Source organism: Botryllus schlosseri, chromosome 13 (genome assembly GCF_051294905.1).
Source record: "Botryllus schlosseri isolate E-star chromosome 13, Bs_hap1, whole genome shotgun sequence".
Classification (NCBI taxonomy): domain Eukaryota; kingdom Metazoa; phylum Chordata; class Ascidiacea; order Stolidobranchia; family Styelidae; genus Botryllus; species Botryllus schlosseri.
In genome coordinates this window covers 3,345,959-3,358,019 of record NC_137248.1, presented here as the reverse complement: position 1 = coordinate 3,358,019, position 12,061 = coordinate 3,345,959, and the positions used below count along the sequence as shown (strand labels likewise).

Sequence of the window (12,061 nt, the reverse complement as noted above, 5' to 3'; positions counted from 1 at the left end):
AAAGTTATGGATTAGGATTTGGATTTGAAGGTTCGGATTTGGATTGGATTAGGACATAGAAATTTCAAATATGCTCATCTCTGCTGCATACCCCTCTACTACATTGCTGCTCTTAGCCATGACACCATAGTCGTTTACAGCTGTAAACGACTAGGATGATACTGTGGACAATAGCGCAAGTCTACAAGCATCTACATCATATATTAATGATCATAATCCACGTAGTATATCGATCGTAAACATCTTCAAGGAATGTTACACGAATATTCGAAGTCAATCAAGTTTGATGCAAGGATTTGTTCGGCCGCTACTCAACACTCAGTGATAACTTTGTGACGTCATAAATAGATAAATAACTGATAGCTAATGTCGTTATCTACTAATATCCAGGAATAGACACTGACAAAATTGAAATAACGACATTTAGTGTTTGTTGCGTTACTGCCGGTATATCATGAAAAGGAAGAACATCGGATGTTCTGAACGGGCAATGGAAATATGGTATGTAGTGGTTGTATGGGGCAGTCCGAAAGACACGGTGTAGGTGGGTTATCCAGTACTTCGGTATCGATAGATTGAAGAGAGAAATGCGATTTTTATTCGTCTGCCGCCGAGGAAAATGACGCTGAGCTTCAAAGAAAATATAAAACACGACTAGCATATTCTATGGATATGCCAGACCAATGTTTCACCAACCGCATCATTGCCCGATGCCCGTATATCAAATGTGCTACGGTTACATCTGTGGTTCATCTCCAATACCCTACCGTACCATAAATTGGATTCGTTTTCAACAACTTGGTTAAGTTACCAAACGAATGCCACGTATTTAATATTCGTCCCGAATAATGATGATAATTTATATTTATATTCCAAGCACAGACGTACATTTACCAATTTGTTTCGCTTCATTTTGAAGATACGCGCCTTTGGCAAGTACCGGTACAGTATAGTGAGTCCTTCATCCAGCGTGCTATTTAATATACAGGCAAAAGACCAATTCTTGGAAAAACCGACACCTGTCCGACGATACTCTAAGAGCACGCCCGAATCCTCGCGATTAAAAATGACAGGCCTAACTGATGCGTTAAGTATTCGGGCTTATTTCAATTTGAATATGCTATTCAATTGTTAAGCAGTAGTGGAAATAGTCTGAAATCACAACTACTTGAGTAAGTAGTGAAAGTATGAAAAAAGCAGTAAAAAATTCCTTAAATGTAGAAGTAGCCTACTGCGTTATTGACCACCTCCAGATATGATATAGTACGGTTACCAATTAACCATACGGTCGTCCTCCTTTTTGAAGAAATGTCCTCCCTTCGTCCAAATGTCCTCCTTTTGACAATTTGTCCTTTGTAGCCTAAAATGCCCCAAAAGACCCCAAAAAACTCTGAATTTCAGCCTAAAAGATAGGCGATGAGTTACGCAGGAGTAAAATCTGAAAGTTACCTTTTTCTATTTATTCATGAACTCCACAGAAGTTAAAAGTGGGTAATACGGGAGTCGAGGAAAAGTGATGACCTTTTTTAGTCAACACAACAAGATTTCCAGTAACAAGAAAACAAAATCAGCTGTTATCGGTAAACCAACTTTCATGATTTGATAAAAGTGTCCTTCTTCCCCTATTCTAAAATATGATAGCCCTATGATACAGAGATGAGCATGGATTAGGATTAGGTTTTGAAAAAACAGGATTTGTGAAATTTTGTCGGATTTGGATTGGATTTGGATTGGACATTTTTTTCAGAACGGATTAGGATTTGGATTGGATTGAACTATTTTCTGGGAGATTGAAATGTCGTGTGGCGAATGGCGACAAACTTTATTCAGATCAGTTATTAATGTAGGCTACTTATGGTTACTAAGTTATCTTGAATCAAGTGAATCGTTGGTTGTGAAAGAAAATTTTCGAATCACTCCATTGCATAAATTTATATTTTTTCTGAATTTCCAGTTGGAATCGGATTAGGATTGGACATGGACTTCAATATGAAAAAGTTATGGATTAGGATTTGGATTTGGATTTGAAGGTTCGGATTTGGATTGGATTAGGACATAGAAATTTCAAATCCGCTCATCTCTGCTATGATATAGGCTAAAGGCTACCCCCACAATTGATAACCATACCAAATGGCATTCCAATCTAAGTAGTCTGCAATGCACCATCGCAGCTGCGCTCGCTCTTAGCCCGTAATTACTATTGCTAAATACAAAACCACGAAATCGCTCGGCATCAGAGTTGAAGAACTGCAATTCAACCCTCTCTATTCTCCTAGAACCTATAAATGAGCATTCCTATTTATTCTGGCCAGTCGGGACGATTTTGCGGCAAATGAGATACCAGCTATTTACCACGGTAACTTATTCGCTTGGAAACGATTTTCATTCAGAAGTGTCTTCAATTTATATATCCATAATCTAACCTCCACGACGGATATAATGGAAAGCAGTGAATCTTTACCTAATGACCGAAGTACGGCGATCCTTATTCATTCCGAAGATCTGCCCGCGAAACCCGGCAAGGAGCTGAGACAGAGAGATTCGTGGACCGGGAAATTCGATTTTCTACTGGCTTGCACTGGGACTGCTGTCGGTCTCGGGAACGTATGGCGTTTCCCGTATCTATGTTACAAGAATGGAGGAGGTATGTTTGAACGAATGGAGTAATGCAATTCCTAAAGTCTGGTTAAGTCGCAGGACATTTATCCTGTATTTGAACGATATCGCTTAGTTGTATATCACCTCCGGTACCCTTAATTTCAATTAGAGTGAAAACAGGAACACAGATAGCCAACTGAATGTTTGTGGTATTAAAATAACGGGCAACTAACATGACTTACTGCATATTAAAGAAATTATCGTCATAGAAAATGTGGCAATGCTAATTGTGCGATTTTGAATTGTATGTATACATAATTGGAAATGATGGTGCGTACAACTGGTATGATTGATTGAAATAAATAAAATGAAAAGATCGCAAGGATTCGAAACGACTCGGAAGCTTATCAATTGAAGCTAATCAAGGTCAATGAATACATTTCTCTTCGGTTTACTTTTTAGTGTTTCATATATTTTTGCTCGGTATAACGAAATTACTACTATTATACCTTGAACTCCATTTAGGTTATCAAGGAATTTTATACGATCATCATATAATCGGGCTTGATATCAGTTTGAGCTGATAGGTAGGATGAGATCGTATTGAGAAATTGAAATTATCATTATAATCGTTACGCCTCTGTCTCTGATTAAATTATAGCACCTATTCATTCGAGTTGATTTGGAGACATAATTGTGCCCATTTCTGATAGCACAGCTCCTGTGGTACAGTCTTGACGCAAAAAACACATTGTGATATGCGTCACTCAACTTCTTTTTAAATGAAATAATAATACGACATAGAAACATTGCATATGAATAGAAATCTGACTCTATTACTGAAATTTTAAAGTTTATTTCAATCTCCCCATTTTCCTGAGGGGAATGTTGCTCCCCAGCTATGTATTAACCAGTTTTACTGTGAATAAAGTACACAATAATTATTATTTCAAGGTGCTTTTTTGATTCCATATCTGATCATGGTCGCCTTCAGCGGAATTCCACTGTTCTTCTTGGAGGTTGCCCTCGGCCAATTCACAAAACTCGGCGCCATCAAGTCCTGGAATGGCATATGTCCTCTTTTATCGGGTATGTGAATGTAGTACCAAGTGGATCCGAAATCCATGATCTTGCGACCATATTCAGGTGTCGGGCTGTCCACCATCGCGATCGTATTTTACACCATGTGCTACTACGCGGTGATATTGGCGTGGGCTCTGTTTTATCTGTTCCAATCTTGGAGGACCGTACTGCCTTGGAGCACGTGCAATAACACGTGGAATACCCCGGCGTGCGAGTCTGACTATACCACTTTGAAAGGAACTAACATGACAGCGAGCGAAGCAAATTTAACATCCCCTGTGATTGAATATTGGGAGTAAGTTAATGAAATATGCACTTTGAGCGAATGGTGTGTATTCAAACCCGTGTATCACGCGTGATATACGGGTGTGAATATACACCCCTGCTACACGAGACCAGGGCCTACCTCAGACTCACACCATGGCATACATCAAATGACCTTCCGTTTTTTATTTATTTAGTCAATACAATATATTGTACCTGAAAATTTGCAATTTTTTTCATCCGCTATTATAACTTATTAAAAGTGGCCTTTTTTTCGGATCTCATAATATGGTAAATTGGTAATCCTAAGTAACACTGGACTGGCTATACTTTGACCACCTGCGATGCTTACTGCTTACCTTAATCCAGGGTTGTAATGACTCGAGTCACCATTTTGTAATGACTCGACTTGACTCGAGTCATTTTTTCAAGTGCGTAAGATGACTCGACTCGAGCCATTTTTTGTGTTGACTCGACTTGTACTCGTGTCATTGTGCATGACTCGAGACTAGGACGGCCAAGACAGACATTTCATTGTAACTTCGAAGAATAGTAAAGTTATCACATTATTGGTACTTCGTCTATCAGTCCTGATACTTGAAAAATAGGCTCAGAAACTGTTAAGAATGAGGAAAATTACTATATTATGAATGCGAGTGATTATATCACCCGAGAAGAGTTGAAAAAAGGTGGTTAAACCGGATTGAACTGAAAACTGAACAGTGAACATAGTGACTTGGACTCGGACTCCACTCGGTGGTGATTTAAAAATGACTCTACTTGACTATAAGAGTCAAAATTATAAAAGTGAGATGGACTTGTGACTCGGAACCGATACAACCCTGCTTAACCTTAGCAAGCTCCAGTGAATCTTTAGTTCTATTGTAATTGTATGTAGTTTAGATAGATATCAATGCAACTAAATAAATTTTGCTTAGGCGGGAAGTCTTGCAAATCAGCGACGGTATCCATGACATCGGCGGTGTCAGGTGGGAATTGGCAGGGGTGCTGCTGTTGGCGTGGTTCATTTGCTACATTGCCGTCTTCAAAGGCGCCGAGTCGACGGGAAAGGTTAGAAGATTCGCGATATTGCGAACATTGCAGTTTTCAATTATAGTTGCTGACGATTACCCCTGACGAGTGTCAATCGAGAATACGCAAATTTACGACCCAACCACGGCTATACTTTGACCTCATCTGTGTATACGTATGGACTTTATGAATTAGTTGACTCATTCCCTTGCGTGATTCAGGGATATCTATCTGGCGTGATTATAATTTGAATTATGTTTCAACCTTATCAAACAGTTACATGTCTATAGAAACGGTCAGTGATAGACCGAATACAAAGTGATTTTCCATACCTTACAATTTGATACAGCAACACAGCGGCGAGTGTTTTTCTGTTAGGACCTCAATATCCGTGGAAGTCACTTTGAACTTTTCCCGAACGTTGACTAGATTTGTCAGTAAATTTCCACCCATTCACCGGTAGACATTTGCCTCTCGGAACGATCGACTCCCATTATGCTCTTATCAAAAGCACCGTTAATATATCCTTTATATCCCTCATACATTTCGATGATGCGCAGAACGTGACATGTAGTCCTCAAATGGCACTGACTCCCTTATCTGACAGTCTGACACGCGTTACGCAATTTGCATTCCTAAAGTATATTTTCATTACATTTTTGTCGATTTGTGTTACGATTGTTGATATACAGTGTTCTTTTCCATTCTCTACTAGTTGCTGGACATTAGAGCTGGCCAAACTCATTATGACGTCAAAACAGCATGATGTTGTGGAAAGTGCAAATATGTACCTTTAAAGCGATCACAAGGAATATAATTCCAGTTCCTCCGGTGTTGCAAGTCTGAAAATTTTGAAAAAGTGTCCTCGTTTCACATTTCCAAAATATGGTAACCCCATTCTAGCTTATCTGAGTTTCTACGTTGTAGACCATGTACTTCACCGCCACTTTCCCGTACCTGATGCTGTTCATCCTCCTCATCAGAGGGGTTACCCTTCCCGGAGCTTCGAAAGGGATCGAGTTTTATCTCAAACCGAATATGACGAAGCTAATAGAACCGCAGGTAATTGATTCATTCCATCTCATAGTAAGTATAGATTTCAGATTTCATATACAAAATACAATGATTCTCGCGATAGTAGGGATGTATTACATGTTCTGCTGATATAATTTAGAGTCATTTGGCGTGTGCCTCCAATTCATCACCGTGTGTTCTACATAGGTTTGGATCGACGCCGGGACACAGGTGTTTTTCTCTTATTCGCTGTGTATCGGCGTTTTGTTGTCCTTGGGAAGCTTCAATTCTTATGGCAACAACTGTTTAAGGTGGGTCACCCGTCCCTTCAAATCACAGCAAACAGCAATGGAGTCATTGAATTGACACACTGCCCTGTATATAAAACCCATATCTCCCCCTGTAGTGTTGTTTACCACGACTTTCCTATTCAATCTTGCTTGGTATGGTATGGTGAGGTCAGGCTGGGGCAATTAAATAATTCTAGCTGTCTAATTAGAATAATTAAAGCCAAGTTCTAATCTGATTTGTGAAACGTTTCTATGCTCTAATTTATATTCTTATCCCATTTATGGTTTTACAGAAAATGCTACAGGAAAACTGTAGAGTGCGAAACAATCCAAGCTTGGTGTACAGACATTTGCCATTCTCGTGGCTGTGAGAATGAAGTCTAATTTGACATGAAAAGACCTTGGTTTTTTGTTGTATTTCTCCCTAATTCAATTTTTTTTTAAATAAAGTTTCCAAGATTTTGCGAATTCAGTGATTCTGATTGTAATCTAATTTGAAAAAACTGTTGTGTATAGCTCTACTTTAAATTCTGCTCTAATTTGAAGAAAAAAAAGATATATTGTATATGGTATTCTGATGTAATTTGAAAAACGTAGCTATAATTCTAATTCTAATCGAATTTGGAACAACTGTAGCTATAATTCTAATTGTAATCTAATTTGGGCAAAAACTAGCTATAATTTAAATTCTAATCTTATTTCGAAGGCTGAACATTTTCTAATTGTCTCAATCTGACGCGGAACATCACCGTGACTTTCTTATTAGGAGTATTTATTTTACTTTCTGGAGTGGTATTATTCCTTTTTATCACAGGGACACGCTAATCATCGCCGTCATAAACAGCGGCACTAGTATTCTGGCCGGGTTCGCCATCTTCGCCGCGCTGGGCTACATGGCCGATGAGATGGGCGTCGAAGTCAAGGACGTGGCAGAGTCCGGTTAGCTGTTTCAGACTCGATAACGTGGTAACCGACTTATTGTGAAGATGTGACCATATTATCGACAGGCCCGGGTTTGGCGTTTATTGCTTATCCGAAAGAAGTCACGATGCTGCCGGTATCGCAGTTATGGGCCTCGTTGTTTTTCGTGATGATATTTCTGCTTGGGATCAGCACTCTGGTATGATATAAAATTCCTTCTGTTCAACGAACGAGCGTTGTTTCTTCTGTACAAGAATATAACATATGTGTAAGAATATTACATATAATATGTACGAGAATGTTATATATGTGTACACGGTACAGAAATGTTGCATATCTATACGAAAATATTACATATATGCGCAATTGCACATATATTTACTTATATGAGAGAATGTCACACATGCGATGGTGTCACATATATGTAAAATGTCACATGCACATAAATGAAATACATGCAAGGTTGCTACATAAGGATTAAGAATGGCAGAATGATATATATACATAATAAGTTCACAAGAAGGCTCACCTGTCTACATGAATGCCCACTGGACATTGTCCAGTGTCCACCTTGTGTTCAACTAGGGTTACCATATTTTAAGATCCGAAAAAAGTGGATACTTTTTATAAGTTACAAAAGTTAGAATAGCGGACGAGAAAACGGGTATCGGGAAAGAAAAATTCGGACAATGGTTAAAAAGGTCAATTTTCCGATTCGACAACCAAAAGCATAATCCCAAGTATAAACCCAAGTATAATCGGTTGAAGCTGACCTACCAGAGATCTATTTTACTTGTAAATTTCCTGCAGAGTTTCCCTTCAATTCTGTCGAAATCCAGTTTTCACGTCTATATTAGGACGTTTTTTCGTTGTTCATGTACACTTGTACAGTCGCCTAACACTCAAAGCCATAAGAAGAGGATGAATTGCGAAAAAATAGGATATTTGGGCGTCCTCCGAGGATATTTTACGTTACTTGAAAAAGAGGACAAATCCTCCTAAAATACGACATATACAATCCACGCTCCTTCTGAGCAACGCTCAATAACGAACCAAAGAACAGAATGAATTTTACACGTACAAGGAATACTCTGTGGCAGGTTACAGACACTTTGGCGCTGGCCACTTCTTTGGGAGACGTGTGGCCGGTATTGTTCAGAGGGGGAAAATACAGGAAAGAGATTTGCATAGGATCTTGCTGTCTGTTCTGCTGCGTCGTGGGATTGAGCATGGTGACTAACGTACGTATCGTTTGTTGATTATCGTTAAGCGATGTTTCCTGGACGTTTAAGTAGCATATTCAGTTACTTTCCAGGGCGTCCATAGCATATTCTGTTAACTTCATTTCAACAGGGCGGGATGTACGTTCTCCAGCTGTTTGACTTTTACGGGGCGAGCGGATTCGCGTTGCTGTGGGCCGCCGCTTGGCAGTGCGTGGCTCTAGGCTGGTTTTACGGGGGCAACAAGTTTTACCTAGCGGTCGAAGACATGATAGGATACAAGCCGTCCACGTTTTTCGTGCTTTGCTGGAAGTATTTCTCGCCGATCCTATGCTTCGTGAGTATATTCACCCGTGGTCAGAATTGGGCAACTATAGATAATTCTAGTTGCATAATTAGACTAATTGGAGCAGAGTGCCGGTAATATGATTCTGATCTAAATTGTGAAACGTATCAGTGCTCCAATTCTAGTCCTAATCTAATTTGTGAAATGTTTCTATGCTGTAATTTTAATTCTAGTCTATATCCTTATTCTCCTTAAAATTCTGCAGGAAAACTGTATAGTGCGAACGAACCAAGCTTTGTGTGCGGACATTTGCAGTCTCATGCTCACGAGAACGAACTCTTGATTTGACACGAACTGAACTTAATTGAATTTCCAAGTTTTCGCGAATTCAGTAATTATAATTATAATCTAATTTGTAAAAAACTATAGCTATAATCCTAATACTATATAATAATAGTATTCTAATTTGGTTAAGACCGTGTAGCGATAATTCTAATTCTACCCAAATTTGGAAAATACTTGTGTAGCTATCATTCTGATTATAATCTAATTTTCAGCTTTTGCGAATTATATTAGAATAAGAATTATTGCTACACAGATTTTGCAAATTAAATTACAGTTATAATTCCTGAATTCGCATAAAGCGTGAAATTCCTAGTCGGTAAATATACAAAAAAGTCAAATCCTTATCAAACCAGAGTTCATCCTCATAAGCACGAGAATGGCAAATGTTTGTAGTACACCAAGCTTGTCTCGTTTCGCACTATACAGTCCTGTAGCATTTTCAGGAAAACTGGAACTTAGATTAGCATTAGATCGTCGGTATCCAGTTTTAATTAGTCTAATTAAATAACTAGAATTGTCTAGTTGTTCAAATCTGCGTGCGGTAAACTTTTACAGGCCGGGTCACTATATAGCAAAGCTATTTGTAATTACAGGCGATTTTGATGTTCGCCATCGCGAAGTACCAACCTTTGCAGTACAACAAAACTTACGACTACCCCACCATGGGACACGCGATCGGCTGGACTATGGCTGCTTCGTCGATCATATGCGTGCCTCTTAAGGCGGCGTGGGTTCTTTACAAAAGTGAAGGCGCCACCCTGGCAGAGGTAATTACGCTCGTACAGGAATAAACATTTATTTTTTCACTGTTCCTTTTACGAAATATCTGTACTATAATAACTGCTGAACCGACTATATTGAGTGTTCCAACCATCCCCTATCGATATACGTCAGCTAAATCGGGTGGTAATTGTCCGTAAGTAGGCTCATACAATATGTTTTTGGAAAGTATTTACTCAATTATGGCATAATTTTACAATTTGAGAAATTTTTTTTTTTTAAACACTGTGTTTTAAATGCAACCCTAGCCAGCACCATACAGTGCTCTCAATAACAGGAGGCCCCAACCAGTAATGATCTAATGAAGCACTACTTTTTCGGAGTAATCAAATATGTTTTTATCAACTTGCAGTTCTTACTCAAGGGGTTTCTGATGTTAGACTACTTTCACTTCTACATAAACAGTTTTTCGGACGAAACTATACCCAAACACTTTGGAATATGAAATATAAAATGCAGTTTATGCGAGTTTGCATTATTGTGACACTTTATGGCGAAATCCAGCTATCGTTGGTCATGGACATCGTATATGTCATAGAATGTGATATCCGTCGTATGCAGAAGGCACTTTGCTCCCGCTGAGATAACGTCAAGCTCGTTTTATCTCGCGCAGAAATACAGACGATCAGTAGCCCCAAAAATCGAATTCGCGCGAGCTCGATTTGATACGGAGAACAAAATGGACGGTGGCTCCGACGAAAGTTTACCCCCGCTGAATCAGTACGACGGTAACAGAGAATGCGACGCGGTTAACAAGGAAGCCAGCATGTAATCGATCCCGGACGTGGATTCTTTTCATCATTATGCCAATGCTACGTAGTTGATACATTTTAAAGATTGATCTTGAGTTTATTGTTTATCTTCACTGTTGCGAATTACCATCGCTTATTTATGACCTTTCCCGTTACAAATTACTTTGCTATGATTGGCTCTATCCTACAGCCACAGATCTGGTGAATAGAATCTATATGGATATGTGTTTAAGTTATAACCAGACGCTACAACCAGGGCTGGGGAAAATCGACTACCGGAGTGAGTTGATTCTGAATTACATATCCGGCGTCGAGTCAAGTCTTCGAATGTAACTCATTAACCCATTATGACGTCGCAAAAGTATGAAAGCTGGGAAAAGTTCAAAAGTTCTTTTATTACGCTACGCAAAAATATAATACCACTTCTACATCACATTACAGATTATTTGGTCTCTTTTCGATGAACTTGGTGAAAATGCTGGAGTTGATCACGGCTTCACATAAATATCCCTTCCACTAACGCGCGTGGCTTTGTGTTACATGTTTCGTATGCTGCGATGTGGCCAATCCAGGTGTACAATAGGGCTCTTCAAAAATGACTTTTTTCTCAAATCGTACTGGCTACTTGATAAAATTGTTAGGTTACCTAATTTAAGCCTACACACAAAATTTGGTTCAGTTTCAGCCAGTAACCGCTTTGCTACAGGAGAAGTAAGTTTATATTTATTATATAAAAATAAATAATAAAAAAATTGATAATTTTCTGTTCGCCCCGTGAAAGTGTTAGGCTGTCTATAGAAACGATGCTCACCAAATTTCGTTCAATTTCAACCAGTGGAAGCGGAGTAGTTGCCGTCGAAAAATTTGGATTTGAATAAAATAGTATTTACGATGAGCACAACTATAATAAATAAACAGAGAATCGGTCACCGTAAATACTATTTTATTCAAATCCAAATTTTTCGACGGCAATAACTCCGCTTTCTCTAGTTGGAATTAAACCAAATTTGGTGAGCATCGTTTCTATTGACATGAGAACATGAGACTGTTCTTATTGTGGACGTGACTGTTCTTATCGTGAACATGACTGTTCTTATTGTGAACATGACTGTTCTTATTGTGATCATGAGACTGTTCTTATTTTGAACAAAATTGTTCTCATTGTGAACATAATCGAACCAACCCTGTAGCAAAATGCCAATTGCAATAAATCGTGCGTATCTCTATGGGAAAGGCCGTGAAAAAATTGGAAAAAAATTGGATAAAGTTTAAAATAAAACTCTATAATTTATGTTCATTCACGATGGACTTCCTTCAGGTTCGGCTATACCCTCAATTGGGGGGTTTGGGGTGTGGCAGCTACGGTCCTGCACAAAATGAATGAATCGAAAACTAATGATCGGGCAAACTGCGCGGTTTAGCGAGTCAGCTTGCATTTTCGCTCGCATATCGTAACATGACACGGCTTTAACTTCA

General features: G+C 38.9%; 1 protein-coding gene across 4 annotated transcripts; it reads left to right on the top strand.

Annotated features, from left to right (window-relative positions):
* The first annotated feature begins 364 nt into the window (after positions 1-364).
* LOC145453714 (sodium- and chloride-dependent GABA transporter 3-like) lies at positions 365-10,808 on the top strand. Of its 4 annotated transcripts, none has more exons than XM_080331694.1 (13): positions 365-501; positions 2,391-2,644; positions 3,553-3,687; positions 3,745-3,976; positions 4,884-5,016; positions 5,905-6,039; positions 6,199-6,302; positions 7,096-7,220; positions 7,289-7,401; positions 8,303-8,443; positions 8,556-8,759; positions 9,647-9,820; positions 10,447-10,808. In XM_080331694.1, exons 2-13 carry the CDS (start codon positions 2,440-2,442, stop codon positions 10,603-10,605), a joined length of 1,860 nt encoding a protein of 619 aa, XP_080187820.1. In that variant the 5' UTR covers positions 365-501; positions 2,391-2,439; the 3' UTR covers positions 10,606-10,808. The 4 variants fall into 4 exon arrangements, with proteins under 4 accessions (XP_080187820.1, XP_080187823.1, XP_080187821.1 ...); XM_080331697.1 differs by having other exon boundaries at positions 386-501; positions 2,501-2,644; XM_080331695.1 differs by having other exon boundaries at positions 397-544.
* The last annotated feature ends 1,253 nt before the right edge of the window (positions 10,809-12,061 follow it).

Excerpts from the sequence above, each read along its gene's own strand:
- LOC145453714 (XM_080331694.1), top strand. The coding sequence starts at position 2,440 with ATGGAAAGCAGTGAATCTTTACCTAATGACCGAAGTACGGCGATCCTT. Across the intron at positions 3,977-4,883 it reads CCTGTGATTGAATATTGGGA|GCGGGAAGTCTTGCAAATCA; the intron begins GTAAGTTAATGA and ends AATTTTGCTTAG. Across the intron at positions 7,402-8,302 it reads TGCTTGGGATCAGCACTCTG|GTTACAGACACTTTGGCGCT; the intron begins GTATGATATAAA and ends ACTCTGTGGCAG.